This window comes from Lissotriton vulgaris, chromosome 2_1, assembly GCF_964263255.1.
Source record: "Lissotriton vulgaris chromosome 2_1, aLisVul1.2, whole genome shotgun sequence".
Classification (NCBI taxonomy): domain Eukaryota; kingdom Metazoa; phylum Chordata; class Amphibia; order Caudata; family Salamandridae; genus Lissotriton; species Lissotriton vulgaris.
The window spans coordinates 473,148,868-473,174,723 of NC_141687.1; the positions used below are offsets into that span (position 1 = coordinate 473,148,868).

At 44.2% G+C, this 25,856-nt stretch overlaps 1 protein-coding gene across 4 annotated transcripts in view; it reads left to right on the forward strand.

Annotated features, from left to right (window-relative positions):
• Positions 1–25,856, forward strand: part of MYO1B (myosin IB) — a 757,882-nt gene that overhangs the window by 238,802 nt on the left and 493,224 nt on the right. For all 4 annotated transcript variants that reach the window (XM_086955387.1, XM_086955390.1, XM_086955388.1 and 1 more), the window contains exons 5-6: positions 15,886–15,990; positions 18,409–18,455. In XM_086955387.1, coding sequence (XP_086811513.1) covers positions 15,886–15,990; positions 18,409–18,455 — 152 coding nt within the window. The remainder of the gene's footprint in view (positions 1–15,885; positions 15,991–18,408; positions 18,456–25,856) is intronic.

Consider the following 25,856-nt stretch of genomic DNA (forward strand, 5'->3'; position numbering starts at 1 on the left):
TGTAGAAGTTGAAGGAAGAAACCGTGATGATATGTCTAAGGCTTTGCAATACTAGAGCTCGACCAGGATTAGCCATAATGACCATTTGTGATCACCAGTTGCTCTTTTAATCTTCAATGATGTCCGTTCACACCGTATTTCCTATTTTTCCTTTTCCTGTGACTCCTCTGGCATTGCAAATTCTGAGTTGCTGGACATACATCTGTGTGGAATGTGTTCTCCCATGATGATGTGGCCCAGTGTACTTTCAGAACATATGTCCTATATGTTGTAATAGGTTTTCTGATGGATATTCCTAACTGCAGGTTCCTCCCTTTAGAATACTCCTCAGGCATCATACTGGATCACAAAAAATTCTCTCCATAGCAGTGCTTCTGTGCACAGCTAGGTGGTGTAATGCAGCTTGTTGCTGAGTCCACATTGCCCTGGAACTGATGAAGATATAAACACCACCCTTGTGCTCTGACATCTGTTCCTTTTTTTCCCCACCCCCTATGATGTGGATCTAGAGCCCCGCTTTCTACTTTGTCAGTTTTTACAATGATGACTTCTAAACATTTTCACCATTTATTTATTTATTTATACATTTATAAAGTTTTATATAGCGCAAGCTAGATCCTGAAGGATATCAGAGCGCTTTACAGTTAGTGGTAGAGGAAGGAAAAAGATCACAACAAGCCTATAATGGTGAAACAATATGCATAGAAACATATGGTGCAAGCATAACAGATCCTATCTAATTCAGGATTAACGCAGAGTGTGCTAGTCAATGATATGATATCCAGGGAGTGTAGATACATAATGATGTAAGGGGATGAATACAATTGTAACAAATAGAATTATTAACCAATGCTGTAGAATATACAAAGCGATAAGTGACCATCGTGTTAAGGTAAGAACTTTTTCTGAGGAATCTTTTAGCTTCCATTTTGAAAGCAATCTTGGAGGAGATTCTACGAATTTCCGGTGGAAGAGAGTTCCAAATTCTTGGCGCAGCTCCAGAGAACGCTCGTTGGCATGTTCTCTTGTGCTAGGGAATGATGCAATCACCCAAAACAGGTTTCAAACCATGTATTGAAAGTAGGAATCAAATGTTGGTCTCCGACATGCATGAGGCATGTGATTGGAGTCCAGGCTTGGCCAAAAACACAGTTGTGCAGTAAGTGTATATTCAATCAATCAATATTGCTCATTCAAGCCTCAGACTTCAGGTTTGAGTCCCATCATGCTTCTGGTTTATGGATAATAGACCAGTAAATAACACAAACCTCAAACCATTGGAGAGTGAAAGGGTAGACCCACCTCTTCACCCTTGACTAGATTGCTTTGCGGACCTCTTTATCAACTTATTGTATAGCTGCTCCTCAAACCCCTCACTCGTTCTGTAATAGTTTCAAGCTGTATCTAATCAGACACACTTTGTTGTCCAGATGTTGGAGGTTGATGCCTATGATCAAAATGTCCTTAGCTTCAGATTTCTCTATTGATTCCCTTTTTGTGTGTCCAGCGCTGAGGTATGCATTTCGGTATGATTCTTTGCAGTATACCAAGTAATAATAACATAACATAGCAAATATCAGAAATAAGGGATGAGCTATATTGCTGACTGCCAACACACTAGATAGGTGATGCCCTGCCATATTTTACATCTGGTATTGGGCAAATCTCAAAAGAATAAAAACAGAGAGTAACATACATAACATACTCAAGCTTCCTCTTTACCTCCCTGACAATGTGATGTGCCTAAATATGATTTCCTTCTGCGGCGGCCTAATTTGAAGTAGAGTCTTAAAGTTTAAAATAATTTTTTATGCACGCAAATTGCTAGTTGTCCTGAGTTACATAAAGCATTTATGGTTGAAAGTGTGCCCAATATTACCCAGACTATTCATTGCTGGTTGAAACACTTTCTCGAAAATGGATTCCAAGCTGTGATTCTAAGAGAAACTAAAGACTCCTTACATCTTGATTACATATCGAACCACCTTCTTGGCCCACTCTTCAATTTGATCTAAGACACAAGTCTGAGGTGGTGTTAATAAAAAGAGGAACACATGATCATGTCTTACAACGGGCCCTTAGCAGGTAGAGGAGTAATCCAGAGTGTTTTGAGTTGAAGAGTACATGAAGGGAAGTTCACCGCATGTAAATGCAGATAAGACTAAAGGTGTATTTCTGGCTTTTGGAACTACCTCCGTTTTAGTCCTCTAAAAGCCCCGAACCCATCCCATTGTTTTGTTAAATAGAGATCTTTATCTGACGCCAGAAATAATGTACCACTATTTATATAGTGCTTTTGCAGGTAATCCGCATTCACTTTGATTTTTATTGTATTGGGATTTAAATAGTGCTTGCCATACATCTTGCAAGGCTAAAGTTCCTTCTTTGCAGTTCAGATTCATTAGTTATGCAGCACTTCATACTCCTAGTGAGGTCATGAAGCACCCTTCCTGTTTGGAGCACATGCTTGAGTTTTGACTGTATGGCACTTGTTGGATGAAGTGCCTGAGATTTGAATGATGTGATTGTAGCATGGGGTGTAGTGAAGGGTGTGAAAATAGTTGCAGTCATGTATGCAGGTAGTCATCAACTTTATTGTGGACAGTACACCTGTATAACTTGATTTTGATGTGCATCAATTGTGGCCCCTAACATATACAGAGTTGGTCTGAAGCATAAAATAACCTTTTGGAGTCCCTGTTATTCCACCCAGGGAATAATATATGAAGTCCGCCCAGGAGTGAAAAAAGGGGAGTTCGTTGAAGTACAGTAGAGGTGAGAGTAGCAGGAGATTTTGCCTCAAGCTATTTCCTGCCCCAAATAGGGAATATGCTACATGCAGATGCCCTTAACCTTTCATCTCTTTAGAAGTATGGATGGTCTCAAGAAGGGTTAATGTAGGGGTAAAAGGATGTGGGAAGTGCTCAAGGTGGACTGCCACAACTCACTCCTGGAACCAATCTGAAGAGTCTCAGGTTCTACAAATGACACTAGCTAAGTCGGAGAAGACAGTAAGCCGAAAGGTATGCAACAGAAAAAGATAAAGGACAAAATGAAACTAGCATCCTGAAGTATCCAGAGGCATACAGATTTCTTCTCAAACCATTCTAAAATGTGCAGGAAGCCATGCTTCAAGGCTGTGGTAAATTTTAATTACCTATACTTAATTTATGCGGTAAAGTTCAATAAGAATAACTCAGAAAAAATAAGAGGCAGAGTCCGTGGCATCTGAGGTTTTAAAAGGGGTTTTATTCCTTAAAAAGGAATTGGTTCGAACCAGGGATCATGTTCCATCACCACAAGGGTTCAGGAAGGGAATCACAATACTTTATTGACAGAACATCATATATATAGTCAATGCATTACAGTGGTGATGGATGCAGAAGGCGTAACAGCTGAGAGAAGAGATAAGAACATAAGTACGTAATGAAAAGGCATGCATGAGGGCGTACACGGAGGTGTGTACTAGACAACGTCACTTGAAACGTATCACAGATGGGTGGATCCATAGAAGAGTCCTGCAGTGTCAGCAGAAATATGTGGCAGAGATGTGCGCGCAGCAGCATGACGTATGATTGACGTGAAACTGGAGGGTGAAGGGGACTTGACATTTAGCCTTACATGAGGAGACAGAAGTCTGGGGTGTCAGAACAACCTAATCCCAAATCATATCTAATATCTTGTGTTTGAGGAACTGTATTATCTAGAGGAAAAGGTCTCTCGGGCAGAGGCTATTCTATACTGACTGCTAGTGCGTGCATATGTGACTACGTGTCTACGTGTAAAGCAAGGGGGGCATGGGCCTACCATGGTAACAGGAGCTATGAATTACTTGCACGGAGACAGAAAGGCCGGGCCCTCTGCTCTGCAGCTGGGAAGGATGTTTACCTAAACTACTAGACAGGAATGTATTTTCGAGGAGCGGAGCAGATAACTTGAAGGCAAAATACAGTCTTGGCAGGCAAGCAGGCCGAGCCAGGCACCGCTAGCCGCGCAGGGAGTAAGACAAAGGTCAGGGATACGGATGCAGGTCCAGGCTGCAACATCCAGAGACAGAAGGCAGGAAAAGGCTCGATGGCAGAAATCAGGGCCTAACTCGCCAGAGCTAAAAAACGTGAAAGGTGCACCATATAAAGACGATGGCAAGGCATACTTATGAACGGAATATCCGACCCATTCATGGTGGATCTGAAAGAGGACATGTTAACGTTGGACGCAAATGTATTTGCGTCTTCATAGCTGGAAGTGGAGGGAACATACATGTACTTGAAGCACGTACATGGAGCCGTTGGGGTCTACGATAGGGGACACAATTGACCATAAAAATTCATATTTCCTCATTCCCTCCTTGTCCCCTACGGACCCTTCATGATATATCAATCCTCATTAATCTATCAATCTGTTCATGTAACATCATTTGCTCTTCTTTCTTCTTACGGTATTTTGAACGTGGACTTGGATGAGGAATACATGATGTGGCGCACAGGCCGCAAATCGCTGGCCCACATTGTAGACATAGGCAGCAACTAAATACTATGAGAAGGGCAATACCTAGGAAGGATAGGACCTTCCATCCCCAGGCTGACAACACGCTCCAGAACCAACCGGACCAAGTCCAGGTGCCTGGATTCTGGTGTATCTGACTTGCAATCTTATGGAGACGTGTAATGGCTCTATATACTGATGGCGCGTTTTCTGGAATGAAAACACAGCAACTCGATCCGATGACTCTACAGGCTCCGCCCCTATCGGCTAGGATGACGTCAAGGACAAGACGATTTTGAAGAACAACAATCCGCATCGCAGACTGCTCCTCTGTTAAGTTGCCTAGGGCGGAAGTAGTTTCATTCACTACTGCTTCGAGGGTTCTGGTTAATTGACGTATCAATTTACTATTAAAGACAGCACCTAAGTAGGGGAAGAAACCTTTATTGAAGTCTGTGTATTGCTCCCATGCCGTTTCAGTGTAATCGACAATCGGGAGATCTCTCTGGGGTCTGACGTGTACTAGATGGGAGTCCCTATGATAATCAGGAGGGGCTAGGAAAACAGGTGGCAGAAGGAATGCAATGTAACAGGTGCCATCCCAATCTAGAGGTAAGCGTATATATGCGGTATGACCACAAATGAAATAGGAATGACGGGAAGCTTTAAATGTAGACTTGCCTTTATCACTGAATTCGATCACAGTAGTACATTTACTATGACCCAGGTGTACTGAACCATTCTTTCTGACACATAATTCACCTTTGACTGGTAGTACTGACATAGCAGGCAAGACTGGTACGGTTTCGGATTCAACATTCAGAATCATGAGGTTAAGTGTAAAGTTACCTAATCCATATACTTCATTTTCTAGATCAGTCCCTGTCCTTTTTGGAAGACCCTCCTTGTCAGGGAAACATACTTAATGCAGAACTGTGTTCAGGTTTCCCCATACCCAGTTGCCCTGGTAAACTACGGAAGTGGAATCTAAGGAATTAATCAAACTAAACCATGCGCCACAGGAACCATTGTGTGTATACGGGTACGGGAAGAGAGGCAGAACTCCCTTGTATTTCTGATAGGGAGGGAGTCGGCCACATATCCAACAATTGGTAGCGTTGCTGGTCTGATGAGAATGATGTAACATACTAATGAATGTGTTGTTGCGCAGCGCAAGTCGGTAAGACAACTCGTGCGGGGGCAGTTCACTGAAAGAGTGCTCTGCAGTAACATTGAAGGAAGAATGTGCACGCTTGAAAATAGGGTAGTATATATGTAACAGTATACTTGCAGCAATAATCAAAAGACTTAGAAAGAACATAATCAATAGTGTCACAACACAGTGACTACGGAGTGATTTACAATATTCACGTTTCTTGAGCTGTTTCTGTCCATCTCTCTCTCTGTTGGGGTCCAGGGGATACATGTCAGAGACTCGTCTAACCGATTCACCTAGGGGAGGACTTAAACAATTAAACTGTCTGACTTGCTAGACCTCAATTTTAATTTATAGTCTTGAGAAGAAGTTTTCTCGACCAGGGGGAGTTTTGAGTCAGTCTGTGGAGGAGGGCAGGGCTGAGAGTTCAAATCTGGCGGCAGTCCATGAAACTTTGTTATATGACTCGAGTGAAGCCAGCCCTTGCGGCCCTCGACTTTAATCGCTGTCCTTGTGGTCAAAAGTACTAGCTTCGGCGCTTGCCAACGGGGCTCCAGCTGACTCCTCCTGTCGAAATTCCTTACGAAGACGAAATCTCCTGGAACAACTTCATGGGGCTTCACCTCGGTGTTGTCGGGAAAGGCTGCAGCAACCTGTGAACGACATGATTGTAGTGCAGACATCAAGGAAGCAAGGTAATCTGTCAGCATATTACAGTCAACATCAGTGATTTTGCGAGGCAGAGGCGTCCCCCACATATTTGGTGGCCTACCAAAGACCACCTCGTACGGGGATAGCCCTGTTCTAGAATGCGCTATCATTCTCATGTAAAAGAGCGCAACTGGTAAAGCTACTATCCAGTCGACGCCTTTCTCTCTACAGATTTTGACAAGACGAATTTTCAGAGTCTGATTATGGCGTTCCACGAGACCTGCTGCCTCGGGATGTCGGACACAATGGAACTTCCATTGGTAGCCTAGCAGGAGTGTAACCTGTTTCATAAGCTCGGACGAGAATGGCTGACCGTTATCTGAGTATACGATGCGGGGCAAACCATATCTGGGGAAGAATTCACGTACCAGCTGCTTGGCAGTGGTCGGAGCAGTGTAATCTGGGACTGGATATGCTTCTGTCCAACGGGAGAGTGCACATACAACTACGAGGACATATTTGAATCCTCGACAACGTTCCATCTGGATATAATCCATCTGGAGGACTTCAAAAGGGTGATCGGGAGGATGAAATCCACCTTGCTCTACGGGAATGCTTTTACCTGGGTTGAACTGACAGCAAATCATGCAAGTACGCACTTTCTGTTTGGCTGCTGCTCGTAAATGTTTATTGAACCAAATGTTTTGAATACTGTCTAGCATGGCTTTTTCTCCTAAATGTGCAGGACTGTGTACTGTATTAATGATGACTTGAACCATAGAGTCAGGGAGAAACCATGTGGATTTTCCCTTCGTCATCCATCCTTGATCTGTTTGGATCCCTCCTAGTTCAGTCCATTTCTTGATTTCATCTGGTGTAGCATGTGTCTGTATGTCGATTACATCAAGGGCGGGATCCCTAACTGTCATGCAATGTGTCGGTGTCGGGACTATTGTCTTTGTCAGATCAGTTGCATGAGTCTGATTCTGAGCTGTCTGCTTGGCTGTTCGATCTGCCAGGTCGTTACCCTGGGAAATGAGATCGGTGACTTTTGTATGTGCTTTGCACTTCATGATGGATATCGCTGTAGGCAGATGTATTGCGTCTAACAGAGCTTGAATGAGGGGACCGTGTTGAATTTTGGCTCCGTGAGAGGTCAAATAACCTCTCTCTCGCCAGAGGACACCGAAGTCGTGTACGACTCCGAATGCATACCGTGAATCTGTGTATATGTTAACTCTCTTATTTCTGGCTTGAATACAGGCTTGTGTCAGAGCGATGAGCTCTGCTGCTTGAGCTGACAGGGTGTCAATACGATTCGTTTCTATGACTTCATTTTCTGTTGTGACTGCGTAGGCGGCCACTAACTCTCCTTTACTTGTTCTCATGCATGAACTATCCACATAAAGTGTCAGGTCTGGGTCTGGTAATGGAGTGTCTGTCAAGTCTTGTCTGGGTTTCGTCGTAATAGTAATGATTTCAATACAATCATGTGCCAATGGGTCTGTCTCACTTAATGGCAAAAGTGTAGCAGGATTCAATGTATTACAGCGTCTGATTTCTATGTGTGGCTGAAACAATGTCAATTCATAACCTGTCAGTCGTGCTATAGTCAAGTGCTGGGTCTGTGTTCGGTTTAAAAGAACTTTCACAGAGTGTGGAACTTGTACTGTCAGAGGGTGTCCTAACACTATGGAATCACTTTGTCTGATTGCTAGGGCTGTCGCTGCTACTGATTTTAAGCACGCAGGCAGAGCCTGGGCTACTGGATCTAATGTACTAGAAAAGTAAGCACACGGTTTGTGTGAACCTGCTTGATCCTGAGTGAGTACTGACAATGCAGTACCTTCACGTTCGGTGACAAAAAGTGTAAAAGGCTTGCTGTAACATGGTGTTGCTAAAACAGGTGCTTGACATAAGGCTTTCTTTAAGACTTCAAAAGCTTGTGTATGTTCCTGAGTCCAAGGGAGGACAGTCGATGTCGCTGCCTCCTGGGTTGTCAACTGTATGAGTGGCTTTGCTAGGAATGCGTACCGGGGAATCCATTGTCTGCAGTAAGAAGTGAGGCCTATGAAGGCTCGTACCTCCTTTTGTGTCTTGGGTGGTGTCATGTTTACAATTAACTGGATGCGGTCAGGTGTGAGCTGTCTCCCCCCTTTGGACAGCAAGTGCCCAAGGTACACAACTTGCTGAACACAGAATTGCAGCTTCGAAGGGGACACCTTGTGCCCCTTGTCGGCCAGAAAATGCAAAACCGTCAGTGATGCTTGTTCACATTCAGGTTCGCTTCGGGCGGTGATCAGTAGATCATCCACATACTGAAGTAGGGCAGTGTTTTCGGGCATGTGAATACTGTCAAGTTGTCTTTTCAGTGCTTGGCTATAGATGCTGGGGCTTTCTGTGAATCCTTGAGGTGCGCATGCAAATTTGAAGCTTCGACCATTTAAACAGAATCCGAAAAGGTATTGGCTTTCCGGATCGATTGGGACACTAAAGAAGGCGTTCTTAAGGTCAATTACAGTAAAGAACGCTGCTTCGGAATCAATGGCTGTCAATAGAGACGAAATATCTGGAACCACAGGATATTGTGGTACAATGCATTTATTCAATTCTCGTAAATCGATAACTAACCGATAAACTGGAGGTGCATTTGGATCAGTACGTTTAAGAATCGGAATGATAGGGGAATTACATAGATTGGAGTCGGTTTCCACAACCACTCCTTGTGCAATGAGCTCGTCAATGATTTTCAGTAAAGCCACTACAGCATCTGGGGGTAACTTGTATTGTCGGATTCGTGGCAGTACTACTCCTGGCTTGAGTGTAACTCGATATGGTGTAATATGCATACAACCTACATCAGTGGGGCCTTGTGCCCATAAATGTGCAGGGACATTCTGTAATCTGGGATCAATATCTCTCAACACATAGTGACCCTTAAAGTCACGTAAAAACAGTCTTACTCCTTCCGGAGAACAGCAAATAACAGCTCCTAGAGCTTTCAGTGTCTTTATGCCTAACACGTTTTCTGGACATGACTTCGTGAGTAACAAATCTGTAGTACGTGTCAATGGACCAACTGCAAGAGGAAGTGGTTGCGATACTTCATTAACAATAGGCTTTCCTGAAAATCCAAGGGAAACATTCTGTGAGCCTGAGAGGGGTGCCCCTGGAACCTCGTCGTGACTTATAGTTGTCCTGATTGCCCCTGTATCAATTAAAAACTTTCTGTCTTTCCCTAATACTTGACTATGTACATAAGGACCCTCTTGATCTACAGGAACCTCAATAAGAGGCAAGCCAACCTCCCTCTCTAGGCTGTTTCATGTGTATCGTTGATAATCGGGATAATCATTTTGTGCATACTGGTACATCTGCTGTGACGTATGTTGTGTTGCGGCAATGGGCTGTGACTGTGGTACTGCTACGGTCTGTACTGTCTGTTGTGAAGCATGCATAGGCTGGATATTCTGTGGTACTTGTTGTTGGGCCTGATCCTGTCTAGGTGGACGGGGTCTCTCTTTAGTTTTACCTGTAGCGATATTGTGTTTCAAGACTGCACAATCGTTTATATAATGACCTGGCTGTTTACAATAGTTGCATGTCCCTTTAACAGGAGCTGCTGAATTATTGGACTGTGTCATACCCTTCTTCTGACTGTCTGCTGGAACCGACTGAGCAACTAGCATTTTCATTTTCGTGTCTTTCATACGTCTTTGTTCGTGTTCATGTTCTTCTCTAATTCTATTCTGGTGGTACTGTAACATTTGTAACATTTGTGAAGGGGTGTTTGCTTGCCATGTGCTCTCGACTTTCAGTACTCTGTTCTTAACCTGGGGCAGGGAGTTCTCGACTAACTTTGTTACAAAAAGATGTGGATATGACTCACTACTTGCTTTCAGGCCACTATTAATACCAAAACATTTCTCAAATCGGGAATAAAAATCACTAGTGTCTTCATCAGGTTTCTGTTTGCAGGCTGAGATTGCACCCAAGTCTTCCTTTTTCGTGGCTAATAAACGTGGCAATACTTGTACTAACAATCCTGGTAATGCTTTAGTTTTGTCCCCAAGCCCTAGGCCTGGAGTTCGAGTGTTTTCTTCGTTTTCTAATGCAGCCCAATCAATCTTTTGTTCTCCCACCTCCCATTCTTTTTCTTTGAGTTTCTCGTAAATACCGGCAGGCAATAGTACTTTTAATATTTTCATGATGTCGGGATAGGTATAATCACCCATGAGTAACATGTCTTTTATTTCACGGTGAAAACCTGCTGGATCTTTGTCATGGCTGGGCACTAATTTCTTCATTTCCAATAATTCTATTTTAGTTATGGGCGTGTACACAAACACGCGTCTAAAAGTATTATCATCATTCCGGACTGGGTGCACTTCTCGTAAGGGATTCTGTCTGTCTATGTAATACGTTTTTCTTTCTATGGATGGAGCTGGATCAAACTGTGGACACAGGAAGGCACTATATCTGTGCCGATGTTCTAGAATTACTTTAATTAAATCGGTACCTAGGCCTCTCCATTTATTCATGAGTAGTTCTATTAATATATCAGGTAGGGGACCAGGATCAGAGTGTTGGCTTTTATACAATATAAGGAGGTGTTGTATCATGTACATACCAGCTAATCGCTGTTCGTCTGGGGAAAGATTCAAAAACGTTTGCGCTAACGCGTCATCACTATATTTATCAGAACTGTCTGCCCATTGTACTGCTGACCTGGCTAATTCTTGTTCATCCATGGAATCGAGTACATGGTACCCCATTCGTTCTTGAAGTATTTTATCGGTAGCCTGAAATAGATGTTCAGGGGTCTTTGGATTTGACATGGCTGCTTGAAAAAGTCTCTTACTTTCTGGACGTACCGGGCGTATTGAATTATTAAAGTGTTTTCCCTTACCTACATATGCTATCGTTTCTCTAACTGGTAATTGCAATGCACCTGTTGTCGTTTCTGGTTGTTCCTCCTCCGAGGATTCATTCTTGTCTGTATCTATTTCTCTTTCAGGCTGTCTTCTTTCGTGTATTTTTTCTACTGCTTTTCGGATACTTCGGTACATGTTGTCAATACAACTCTGTTTATCATGTTTTCCGTCTGCTATATTCTGACCCCATTTGTTAAGTGCTTTCATTTCTTCCTGGTCTACACCAGGCCTATCTTGGTCTCTTATCAAGCAGTTTATGAAGAAACGTAATATCATCCTTGGAGTGTCAACTTTCTGGTGTGCCATGGCCTCGCCAATACTTTCAGGACCTTCCCCCGTTTGGACAAAATGATATATTCTGTCTAGATATTCAATCATTCCTGGTAGTAACATTAAATAGTTTGCAACTCGTCGTAGACGTACTGATGATAGCATCATTCTGTCGTCTTTACCGGGTACTGGATCATATCTACAGTCAGTAAGAGGCTCTTTAAGTATGTCATAACTCGCTGTTTGAGGTGTACGTTGTTGTGCTAAATCCCTATAAGTCAATCGATGTGTTTGTGGCGGCGTTTGAAAACCTCCTGTCGCACCTCCTGAGGTGCCAGGTCCAAAAGGATTTAGTGGGTGAAAGCCAGGAATAATAGGTGCAGGAAGGGCTGGGGGAATAGGTGCAGGATGTGGAACGGGAGGAGGAGTTTGTTGTTGCGGAAGTGGGTGTAAATTATCTCGGGGTGGGGTGCCGTCAGCGGGTGGCGTGTGTGCCGGCGGAATATTGGTGTATTCGGGGGCTACATCGTCTAAATAGGAAGAAAGGAATATGTCTTCTGCGGTCTTGTGACTTAATTTAGTCGGGAGCAATGGAGGTGGTAGATCTTTTGGTACTTCCGGGGTGGCCTTAGGTAGACCCTCGGCCAAAAGAGGATACATACCATTCGCAAGAGTATTTCGCTGTCGGTCTACTTGTTCTGCTTTTACTCGTATTCCTTCCTCAACTAATACGTTTTCTCGGGCTTTGTCTGAATCTTCTCTGCTTTTCTGAGTGCTTTCTCTGTGCGTCTATGTGATTCTTTACGCCATAATTCAATGGCATCTTTCTGTGACTGTCTGGCTTTCTTTTTCCATAATGCTTCTTCTACTCTCATGATGCAGTCGGCATCCCATGTCCCTGTAACGGGCCATCTCTGATTCTCTTCTAGATCCTTGGTGTAGTCCACCCATAAGTCAAGATATAATACGGCATCTAGGCCGTGCTTATGGTACATAAAATATCCGGGAGTGTCCCTGGGTGGGATGGGAACAGCTTCCTCGAGTATCCCTTTTCTAGTTCTTATTTGTCTTAGTTTGCTGAATAATGGCATCTTGAACCTTGCTACTTGATACTTACTCGAACTTGAACACAGTAAAATACAATAAACACAGTAATGAAGATCGAACAATCACTCATACCACGACATTTAAAACACACTTAAACATTTTGAAAACTAACAACAATAATTAGAATAAAACTAGCTAACTGCATACTGGATATACTGCTAAACAGTACAGATACACCGCTAAAACAGTGCAGACCGGGTCTGTGTACCCAAACCCGTCTTGACCGGCACAAATTAATGCGCTCGTCTAGATGCGTCCCCAGCAACGGTACTCCCCGGGAAGCACGGAACGGAAGGCCTCGGAAACTCGACACTGGACTGGACCGGACCGGACTCGACTCGACTCGTGACGTAGGTACTTCGGAACTTCGGAACCTGGTGGGCCTCTGAATACCTCGGACCTTGCTCTCTCAGCTAGGCTCTGGTCGGGATCCTCCGCACTCCTCACCGCCTCGTCTGGGTGTCGATCGCAGCCTCAGTCACCTCCGTTGGCCTGAGGGAGGTACAGGAAATCCTGCGGGTACGCGTTGTTGTCCGTCACGGCTGTGGCAGGGGACCGGGCCTGCAACGCACCGCCTGCGCGTAAGGTGGGGGAGGGGTCCCTATTCGGGCGCCAATTATGTGGTAAATTTTAATTACCTATACTTGAATTATGCGGTAAAGTTCAATAAGAATAACTCAGAAAAAATAAGAGGCAGAGTCCGTGGCATCTGAGGTTTTAAAAGGGGTTTTATTCCTTAAAAAGGAATTGGTTCGAACCAGGGATCATGTTCCATCACCACAAGGGTTCAGGAAGAGAATCACAATACTTTATTGACAGAACATCATATATATAGTCAATGCATTACAGTGGTGATGGATGCAGAAGGCGTAACAGCTGAGAGAAGAGATAAGAACATAAGTACGTAATGAAAAGGCGTGCATGAGGGCGTACACGGAGGTGTGTACTAGACAACGTCACTTGAAACGTATCACAGATGGGTGGATCCATAGAAGAATCCTGCAGTGTCAGCAGAAATATGTGGCAGAGATGCGCGCGCAGCAGCATGACGTATGATTGACGTGAAACTGGAGGGTGAAGGGGACTTGACATTTAGCCTTACATGAGGAGACAGAAGTCTGGGGTGTCAGAACAACCTAATCCCAAATCATATCTAATATCTTGTGTTTGAGGAACTGTATTATCTAGAGGAAAAGGTCTCTCGGGCAGAGGCTATTCTATACTGACTGCTAGTGCGTGCATATGTGACTACGTGTCTACGTGTAAAGCAAGGGGGGCATGGGCCTACCATGGTAACAGGAGCTATGAATTACTTGCACGGAGACAGAAAGGCCGGGCCCTCTGCTCTGCAGCTGGGAAGGATGTTTACCTAAACTACTAGACAGGAATGTATTTTCGAGGAGCGGAGCAGATAACTTGAAGGCAAAATACAGTCTTGGCAGGCAAGCAGGCCGAGCCAGGCACCGCTAGCCGCGCAGGGAGTAAGACAAAGGTCAGGGATACGGATGCAGGTCCAGGCTGCAACATCCAGAGACAGAAGGCAGGAAAAGGCTCGATGGCAGAAATCAGGGCCTAACTCGCCAGAGCTAAAAAACGTGAAAGGTGCACCATATAAAGACGGTGGCAAGGCATACTTAGGAATGGAATATCCGACCCATTCATGGTGGATCTGAAAGAGGACATGTTAACGTTGGACGCAAATGTATTTGCGTCTTCATAGCTGGAAGTGGAGGGAACATACATGTACTTGAAGCACGTACATGGAGCCGTTGGGGTCTACGATAGGGGACACAATTGACCATAAAAATTCATATTTCCTCAAGGCTTCTGATCTCTCCCAAGTCTGGCACAAGTGCATTGCATACATAATTGAGTATTTAAAAAACGTGTATAAAAACTTACTGGTCAAAATTAATCTCCAGCTGTTATCTCTTTAGTTTAATTTTTGTGAGGAAATATCCGCTTTGCTAAGCTAAGTTTACTTGTGCAGCAGCAGTCACCTTTAAAAAAACACAAAGGATTGTCCTTTGGGTATAATTTAACCACTGACAAATCTGTAAATAAACTTACAAATTTGTAATTAAGGTCTATGTGCTAGCACACTGGTTGTCTGTTCAGAACAGTCATCCTCATGAGCATATGTATGTTGATTGAAGTGTGTAAATAAGGTAAACAGTGGTTACATTATTTCCAAAGGACAATCCTTTGTGTTTTTCTGATTGAACCCTAGTACTTTGGGTGTGCAAGGGTCCCTCTCACTTTTTGTAAGAGCAGTCCCTTTAGGCCTGTTTACTGTCCAGAATGAGGGATGGTGTCTCACATCCACAATGACTGATTCAGATGTCTGGATCATGAAGCTGAACGTAGTATGAAAGAGAACATAAGATGGTATGTTCCACGCAGAACACTTATGTCTATGAACCTCTGAATAGATGTGCCAGACTAGTGTTAGAACCTAAGTGGATATTACGGGTTTCAGCCGAAAGTGCAGGCTAGAGGCCAGGCTTACAGTTTTCAAGACAAAGCACCGTCTCTGTTGAGGTAGGGCAAACCCATGCCTTCATTTAGTCCTGTTTTACCTTGATTGTGGTTGCCCAGGGCTGTATAATTCGCTTTGTTCTGCTGTGTTCTGTAACCTTCCCGTTCAGCAGCCCCATGTTTGGCTGTATAACTGAGTTTTTGGTGGCTCAGCTGCTCCTCACATTTAGGATCTTTATTTAGCATACACCAAGTTTTCTGATCCACATTCTTAAACTAGGGTTGCTCAGCAATTGCAGTATGGATTTGTTATCTCCTGGTGAGAATTGCTCCTTTTCCTGATATTGACACCTTTCCTATGGCTTTGAACTCCAAATCTCCCAGATACATATATAGACTTTAAAATTACAAAACGGTTTTCTGGCTTTCTATGTTTATTCAAATATTTGTTTGGAATGGTTTCTTTTTCTGGGGGCACGGGCGCAATGTAGCTAGGTCTTCTATTTAGTGCTTTTTGGGTTTTTTCTTCATCCGCTTCAGTGGACTGTTATCCATGGAATTTTTCCTCATTAATTTGCTTTATGAATTTATCAATGAATATATGAATTATTAGATCATTTATTTGTATTCATTAAACTTATTAATTTATAATTATTCATTAATTTATCACGCTAATTAGACCTCCTCATTTCTCCTTGACAAAGCTTACCAGCCGGCCAAGTGTTAGTTATGCTACAACAATGTAGATGTGCTTTGTAATCCTAAATGTCATGCCATTATATTTGAAATATTCTTGTTCTGCAGAGGCCAGCAAGTTGGTTATGTCCTATGTTGCTGCTGTCTGTGGAAAAGGAGCTGAAGTGAATCAAGTGAAGGAGCAGCTTTTGCAGTCTAATCCAGTTCTTGAAGGTCAGTGTCCTGATTGAAGAGTATATTGTTGTAATATGCAACTCTGCATGTTGTAAGATGAGTTTTGATTATTTGTACAATAACTTGATGACTCATTTTTTAAATCGTATGACACAGGTTTTGTTTAATGAAGGAGACATATTTTTGACCCCTCCCTTTAAAAACCTTTGCAATCAAATATCACGCCTGATATGTGCTTATATATTTAAAGTGCCAGAGATGTTATATATTTTTCAGGTTTCTGTAACCAAGCTGTCCATCAGTGGGAACCGGTGTATGATTTTGACATTCCTTCCTGGTGTTTTATAGAGCATGATGAGATTTAAGTTGGCCCGTCGGTTGTCAGCTGATCGGGCTAACCATGTGCCTCCTGGGGTCTGTTTTCGTGTGGTGATGGGCACAAGAAATTGATGCTTACATGTGTTATCTTGTGAAACCCAGGTTGCACTCATCTCTTCGTCCCAATTGTAAATTCCTAATACTGCCCTAGTAAACTTTTTTTTTTTTTTTTTTTAAATTATGTTGAAAGTAGTTTGTCTGACTTATTTGATGTAATTTACATGTTGGACGGTTCTGTAATTGAATGACATGCCCCTTCATTTGAATACAAAATTCACTTTGTGTGTGTGCATTCTTTTTTTACAACGTGCATCGATTCACTGTGCAAATTAGCTGTGCCCTGCAGAACATGACGATTCCTATGTACAGCAGGTTACAATTCTGCCTCTATTAATTTGCATAAGAGGTTATAATTTCTGCTTGAAAATGATGCACTATGACAAAGTTAAAATCATTTAGCACAATGGGGGTTTCTGTGAAATCAATTTGACACACTACTTTCAATGCCTATTGGGCGGGCACATTGCATTTATGTTAAACCGCGCCATTGGTATTTAGAATTCTTAAATTTACAGGTATTTTGGAAGGGTATGAATTCTATTAGAAATAGATACTCCGCATCTGCGAAACACAATTGAATGATGTCACTAAAGGCTGGTTAAGAAGTAAAACGAAGTTCTACTGATCCTACATTAGATCATCTGTGGCTTTCTGTACTCTATGCATATTTTATCACCATGGTGAAGACTGTTGTATGCAAGCGGAGATTAAATGACCGCAATGCTTGCTGGCACTCTTTGGGAGGGAAAAAGCAACAAGGTGTAAGTGTCTTCTGAATTCCTATGAATGAAAACTCATGGTTTAGTCATAGCTTTCAGTTGCTGCTCAGTGTAGGGTTTAGAGTCAGTCGGTACACAAGTTACTTTTAAAGATACCATCGGGCTTGGTGCAGGTTCCGTTGAGAATCCTGTTTGGGCAGGATTCTCTAGGACAAAACAGTACCTATCCTGTATCATTTTAAGCTGAACAGCCATATTCTACATCTACCAGGGTCACCAGTTAACCAAGACCCGTATCGTATTCAGGAGTATCTTCCTACTGTTTCAGGCATAGATCTGTGGGACCAAATAAGGAAAGGTAATTGTTGTAAGCAGACCATAAAATAAACAAAAATGGTGAGACTTCTGAGATACTCACAGTTAGAGTTTGAAATTAGGAAGTGAATAGGGCATGCGAATTTTGCACAAACAGGCAGTCTACTAGTATTGAATTAAACTACCACAACGTACGTACCACAACTCAACAATATCACAAATGCTAGCTACAACTTGAACTGAAAGTATTCCAGCCTAGAGTGCCATTGATCCCTACCTCCAAATCTCATTGTTGCCTGATAAGTGCTCTTGGTTTCAAGTAACATTACGGTGCCCTGTTTGTTTTAAAAGTTTGTTTTAAAAATATTCATAACCGCTTCCCATGACTTTGCATTGGCCTTATAAATTCTGATGACTAGAATCACGCCTTCTGCTCCATCCGCGACCTGAGCTATAATAGAACAAATCCGAAAAAAGCAAACCACCCGCCACAAGATGCCTAAATGAAGAACAACAATGGATGCTGTTTAGATCAGCCAAGATGCCCAGTAAGGCTCCTCCACTCTAAGCGTGTTGTGGCTTGAGAAGGAAGGAAGTAATTTTATGATTGTGTTGGTAGTACCTTATTCCTGGTTGCATCATAGTGATCCGGTTCTAGAACGTTTGTGGACATTAATATAGTGGAAGGGAACTCTATTATTTAAGTCCGTTTTAGACAAAATAAAAATACTAATGTCAGGGAGCTGCCAACTCTAAAAGTTTTAAGTTGTTGATATATTTTGTTTATAAATCAGTACAGAGAACTGCTGTATTAACGGTATTTTGGGGAAAAAGTGACCAAAAGGTTGCATATGTCTAAGTCATCTGCTAGTCTATCTTTAATAATCATGGATATAGTTCTATCTAGATCAATGTATATGCATTTATTTCTCACTGTTGGTTTACAATTGTACTTATGATTTTTTTTTTTTTTTTTTACAATTAGCTTTTGGAAATGCTAAAACTGTAAGGAACGACAACTCATCCAGATTTGTAAGTACTATTCGGAGCAGCGTACCTAAAGTGTTTGAAGCCGATGATTACTAATATGTAGCAGGACATTTGTCTAAGGAAGTTGTTTTGTACCTTGCCAAAAACAAGAGTTTATATTTGCCATTTTAAGCACTATTAAAGTTGTCAGGGTCTGTCATTTTAAGGGGTCTGATTAGTTGAAAATCATGCATTTGACATCTTGTTGCTATCGAAATTTATTGTGGCTGGAAGGAGATCACATGCCACTTCAGTGGATTTCTAAGCCAATGTTTTGATTGAGATTGAAATCGAGTTCGAAACCTGCCTGTTAAAGTGCAGTTCGTTTTAAATTAATTTCAAAAATCAGATATTGAGGTACAACAGTTGCCCTGTACATTCTAACTGGAGCCCCACTTTTAGTCAATTTAGCTTTAACTGTGAACTCTGAGTTTGAGCATTTAATTTATTGCTTTGTCTTGTACACATTTGAAAAATATTTTCCAGCCACACAAAACAGTTTTTATGCTACTATTAGTTTTCCATTATACATCACTTGATCTCCATTGCGTTGACCTGACCGTTTTGATAATTTACTTACTGTTTCTAATGTACAATTGTCTTCTTTTACTTACTGTTGCTCTCTTATAAAATACTCCACATCCCTTAAGTGGGAACGTGCTATATAAACATGTATAGATAAAAAAATAAATACTATCCTTTTTGTATTGTACCTTCACACAACCCTCACACTCGGCTCCCTTTGATGCCTCTCGTCATCCGTTACATTCTCAAGCATATCTTTCAAAAAAGCACTCTTGTGCTGATAGCACCCAGTAATTATTTCGCCTCACAAATAAGCCATCTGAATAATTTTTATGAGATTGAGACCATGGATTGCATTGCAGATGGTCTATGGAGCATAATTTATAAAGCATCAATTGTAAGATGAAAGGAGCATAAAGTAAGGGTGAAAGTGGGTTTAAAAGTGAATGAGTGATAGGCATTGGTCAGATGTTAACTTAAGGAAGTAGACATTTGAAAAGTATGGTATTTGATATGCTGCGTGCTGCCCTGAGCTATGGACCGAATTGCCACACACATCGCAAAGTATTGTCTTGGGCCTTCTTGATTGTACCATTTCAAACGCTTAACCTTGTCACTCAGCCTAAATATCCACCACCCAAAAACTGGCTATTTTGTCCCTCTTATCCTGTTATGTCAGTCAGGCTTTCATGTTTGCACTGTCTATTGGAAGCCCAGGGCCCCTTGTAGTCCCAGCATAGTACACAGCTCCACCTATTCCCCTTAATTGAAGGAGCAGTGGGATCACATGATCCTCATATCCAAATACAAACTCATTGAAGGAAATGTGGCTTACCTTTAAATGTTGCTAGTCGAATAAAGCCTCTGTATTTTTCATTTGTTGATTTTCCTACTCACAGGAATAGAAAAGTTGGACATCGGTTTCCAAGTTTCCCTCAGTTAAGTTTTTAGTGTTATGCAAAATGATGCGGAATAATGAATGCTCTGTTTTCCAAAGCTTATGAGGTTGTAATAGAAATAACATTTTGAAAAATAAAATTGCAAACTCTCTGCCTTTTTGACTCCTTCCATCTCTTCATCAAATCATGGACAAATATTCATATTCGTCGGCGCAGACCCCACCAGCACCGAAACATATTGTGCTGAAGTCTTTAGGCTGAAGACTGCTTGTGCCACAGTTGGTGCCGAAACGATAGAGCCACTCCTTGATTAGGTACAAAAACAGATTGATGCCCGTCAAAGACATTTGATAACTCATCCTCAAACGGGAAAATCTTTACTCGGCCATCTAAAGCTGACGCACATCACCCAAAAATGCATCTTTCTTTCCAGGAAGCTTTGGAAGAAGCTGCAGTTCCTAAATCTTGGAAAAAAGCGGACTAGGCAACCAGCCCATTACCTGCCCCTCCATAACCAATTCAGCCTATGCAGGAATCACCTTCCTGGCACTCCTCACATGGGGATTCTCTTTAATACACTCCACAGGGATCACCACTTCCATTCCACAAGGAATTAGAGGGTGAAGCTTCAACCCCCATTTCACCACAGCTAGAACCCTGTGACACTTACCATGCTGCTCCCCCAGCAGACACCAACCCTGCTCTGTACTCTGCTCGTCCACCCCCACAGATAATTCCTCAACTTGCCAAGAGCTACTTGCCACCACAGCAGCTTATCATAAAGTCCCCATCCATTCTGATCCTGAAGAGGAGAATTTTTTATTTGAGACCCTCTCCACTGAACAATGCACTGCACAATGCATCCCTATGTAAAAAAAGGAATGTTGTGAGAGACAGGATATTTTTCAGAGCCCTTTCCGAGCACCGGTGATAACTCCCCATTTAGACAAAATATATAAGGCTTTCCCTTCTGATCTCTCGTACATTTGAGGTCAGGTTTTCTGGTTGTCCATACAGCTAGGAAGAGGGTTGACTCTCAAACAACGGGAGAAGCACCCAGCTGGACAAAAAGAGCGAGATATTCAAGTCTGTGGCAAAGAGAGTAGCGACTGTGTCTGCGAACTACTGGCAAATTGCCAGTTCTGTAGGTCTCTTAAGTAGATATGTCAGAGCCACATGGGACGAAATTGAGGAACTCTTTGAAAAACACCAAAATAGAGGGCATGAATAAGTGTCTGAGGGAAAATGAATTTCAAACAATACTATAAGATGTTCCCTTGTCCTGGCCAACACTACTGCTTATGGTATCAACTCAAGCCTCCTTCTTAGACACCACGAATGGCTGCGCATATTAGATTTTAAACCTGAGGTTTAGCAGAGTTTGTTAGCCCGAACCATTTGATGAACTACATCTTTTTGGACATTAGTCATATCAAATATTGGAAAAAATGAAAAAAGACACAGAGGACCACAAAGGCGGTGGGTGCACTACAAATGTCCACTTTTGCTACATGCTCTTCTGTAGAGGCTCCAAACAGGTTTCGCTGGAAACCTCCACACACACAATTACCTGCATAAACAGGCACCCTTGGGTAGAGCTTATTCCTTAGGCTCCTCTGGAGGATATAGTTGTAGGAGAGGTAAAGGCCCCTCCCCAAAAGCCAACCCTACCACAGCTACCAAACCCTGACTTATCACTCATGCCTCCGATCACAAAACACCGGTCAGGTGTCCTTTACAACAGTTCCTAACCATTTGGTGGAACATCACTGCCGACCAGTGCGTGCTGGACATTTTACAGCAAGGTTATTGCATGGAGCTAACTACCACACCTCCCACTATACCCCCCTGCAAACACAGTATCTCACCAGGGCACATAAAACTGCTCAAGGAAGAGGTGCATTCCCTCCTTCTCAAAGTTGCCATCGAACCAGTATCACCTCAACAAGAGTTTGCTGTCTGTCTGTATTTTCCAAGGCCTAACGAAGATGGGTTTCCCCATTCTGCACCTAATGCCCCACATCAAATACTTTCGCTGAGAATATTTTCATATGGCCACCCTCCAAGAAGTCATGGCTCTTCTACAGCAAGGGGACTTTATGACCGCACTCGACCGGAGAGATGCGTACTTTCACATACTTCTAAATCCAGCACATTGGCATTACCTCAGGTTTGCGGTTAATGGCAAACATTATCAGTGAAAATTCCTCCCTTTTGAAGTGTTTGGCAGTAATAGACACACACCTACGAAAGCAGGGCATTCATGTCTCCCCTTATTTAGATGACTTGCTCATCAAGTGTTCCACATGCCAGTTATACAGCGACCACACTCAGACCACTTTACATCTTCTGCACACATTGGGATTCACAATCATTATTTCAAAATCCCACCTCCAACCACAACAAGTTTTTTTTTTTTTCTTTTTTTTGAAAACCTTTATTATACCTTCACAGTTTTACACAGCTTGTCGCCTACAACCCGAATGGGCCGGCCGCTACTCAAGGTGGCAAAGAAAAACGTTCTTTACAATACATTTGTGCAGGTAGTTGCCGAAGTCATGAAGGTAAAGATCGGTAAACAAGTGGTGAAGGTTATCTACAAATGGTCCATGCTTGGTAAACAAGGTTTTCATTTTCTGTTTTGTACCTAAAGAAAGAACATTCAAAACTTTGGGAAGTCACAACACGATCAATGAGTATGCTTATTGCCGGTTAGACGTGAGTTTACTCCTGAGTGGAAACCAACCTCATGCACGCCCACAAGGCAAGGTAGGGTGTGAGCGAACCATCTTTACCCCCCCATCCCCCCGGAAGTACCCCCCCACACTAATCAGCCCTCCTCATCCCAACCCGTCTTCTTCGTCTGAGTCCAGTGGGTCATCTTCAGGTAGCGGATCGCAGATGTCGCCCCGGTATGCGTTCCATGGGGACCACACCTTGTTCCATTTGGCCGGACAAGCCCTGTTCAAGTAAACTGCCCGTTCTGTGATCATGGCCCTGTCCATATTTACGCACCATTGTGAGGCCGTCGGGGGGTCCGCCACCCCCCAGCGCTGCGCGATGTCTCTCTTGGCCATCATCATCCCCAATGTTACCCAGAGGCGGCCATGCCGGGACAAGTCAGTTGGCTCCCACACATTGAGGAGGCATCGCCGCGGCTCCGGCAGCACCGAGACCTCCAGAACCTGTGACACAGTGCGCATGACCTGACGCCAATAGGTGTGTATAACTGAACAATCCCAGAATGTATGAAAGAGTGTGCCCTCCTCCCCGCAGCCTCGCAAGCAGAAGGGGTCAGGGGATCGTTGTATGCGGTGAAGTAGAGTCCTGGTGTAATATGTTCTGTGTAGAACTTTGAGTTGGACGAGCCTCATTCTAGTCGATATGCCCGCTTCCTTAGGGGACGCCAGTGCCTCGTTCCATTCATGTTCATCTAGCTCGCCCACCTCCTGCTCCCATTTCTCCTTAAGAGGCACTAGCGGGTCTGGGGAATTGTTAAGGAGTTTTCGGTAAGTAAGGGAGGTGGCCTTTTCTATCATGTAATCCGTCAGAAGGCGATCTTCTAGCGGGGAGGACTCGGGGAGAGTCGATCCCGCCGGGATAGCTGCCAGTAAAGCGTGACGGATTTGGACATACCGGTAGGTTTCATGCGGCCCTAGGTCATAGATTTCCTTCAGACGGGCGAAGGTAATGACTTCCCCACGCTCCCACATGTCCCCCACCGTAGAGATGCCGATATCGTCCCAACGGGACAACTCCTTACTGGTCCGAAGATTTGCCTAGGGCTCGTGTGTCCCAGAGTGGAGTGAGCTTAGTGAGTGTGTCTTTCCACCCTAGCGCAGCGGTGGCTGCGTGCCAGGTGGCCACTGTGAGCCTAGTAGGGCCCTTCAGCGGTCTGAGTTTCCGTCTATCATAAAGCGGTGCCAGCAGGGTATTGGTGCCCAGTTGGGCCCTGTCTGCCTGGAACGCTGGATCCGATTGCGATGCATGCAGCCACTGGTTGATCGGTCTGAGCTGTGCCGCCCAGTAGTAGAGATAAAGGTTGGGGAGTGCGATGCCGCCCTCGTACCAGCTCCTACATAGCTTGGCGTGTGCTATACGCGCCGGGCGGTTGCCCCACAGCAGACCAGAGACCACTGCCGCCAGTCTCTTGAAGTACTTTTGGGGTACAGCAAATGGGGTATTGTCTAGGATATATAGGAAGCGGGGCAGGGATTTCATCTTAAACAGGGCTGCTTTCCCTAGCATCGTCAACGGTAATCCCGCCCAGAAGCTTGCATCTTGTTTGAGGCGGGCCAGCGGTGGCATGAGGTTCAGTTTTTCGTGTACTGCCGGGTCACCCGTGACGTGGATACCAAGGTACTTGAATGAGGAGCCGGCCAACCGCAGAGGGCAGTCCGGACCAAGCGTTGGGTGACCACCCGTCAGGGCGTACAGTTCTGATTTACTCCAATTAATAGTGTAGCCTGACATCTCTCCGTGGTCATTACAGAGGCGCAAGAGGGCCGGTATGCCTTGATCGGGGTCCGTCAGGTATACCAGCATATCGTCCGCGTAAAGCGATATGCGGTCCTCCCAGCCCTCCCTCCATTTAATCCCTTTAAGTAAAGGGGTAGTCCTGATGCGGATAGCCAGAGGCTCCAGTGAGAGTGCAAAAAGAAGGGGGGAAAGAGGGCATCCCTGTCGGGTGCCACGCCTGAGTGGGAAGGAGCGGGAGATGTGGCCGTTCGCTACCACGTGTGCTACCGGTGCAGTGTACAGCAATTTGATCCAGGAGATGAAGACGGGTCCGAATCCCATATATTGAAGAACCTCAAAGAGATAGGCCCACTCCACCATGTCGAAGGCCATTTTCGCGTCAAGCGCCAATATAGCTGCAGGTTCGCCTATGTCATCCGCTTTAGCTAGCACCCCGTGCACCCGTCTGAGATTGAGCGAGGTGTTCCTGTGGGGCATGAACCCTGACTGGTCCGGGTGAATAAGATCGGACAGATGAGGCATGAGACGATTTGCCAGAAGCTTTGCTAGAATTTTACTTTCTGCGTTGAGCAAAGATATAGGGCAGTACGAGGAGCATTCCCCAGGGGGCTTACCGGGCTTAGGAATAGCCACGATCGTGGCCGTCCGTTGGTCCAATGGGAGCATCCCCTTATCATGACACTCTTCATACATTCGGAGCAGGTACGGGCTAAGAACGTCTGTGCGCGCTTGGAACCATTCGACTGGGATGCCGTTTGGCCCCAGCGCTTTGCCCGTACGGAGGGCCCCAATGGCTATCCGCAGTTCGTCGGCGGTAAATGGTGCCTCCAGCTCCGTTACTGCCTCCGGTGGCAGTGTTGGGATGTTTATGTCATATAGTGCGCTTTGGGCTGCAATCGCGGTGATGTCCCGTTCCGGAGTGTATACTTTTTCAAAATGGGTAGCCAGTGCCTCTACCACGCGATCCGGGTCTGTCTGAGTGCTTCCCTCCTCGTCTTTCACCTGCTGGATCCCTCTGGAGCTACCCCCTCTCTTATCGAGCCAGGCCAACATCTTTCCCGCTTTGTCTCCAACATCATATATTCGATTCTGTGTATCTGAGATGTGGCCTTGTGTGATGAGCCGAGCGTGGTCTGTATATAGGCGCTGAGCAAGTGCGAGTGCATGTGTTGTGTCATCCGTGGGGTCTGCTTCATGGGCAGTGGTGGCTACACGCAGTCGGAGCTCAAGGGCCGCGTGTTCAGCTGCCTGTTCTCTTCTATGTGATGTTATAGAACTGATAGCTTGCCCCCTCAAGACTGTCTTGTAGGCCTCCCAGAGGACCTCAGCCGAGGCTGCGGTCGGTTCGTTTTCCATGAAATAATGTGTCGTGGCGGTCTGCAGGGCCTTCCTGACCTTAGGGTCCTTAAGATAAGAGGCGTGTATAGGGAAGACGCGGCGGCGTGTTCGTGTCCGTGAGGTGATGGTGAGAGTCAATGGTGAGTGATCTGAGATGCCCCTA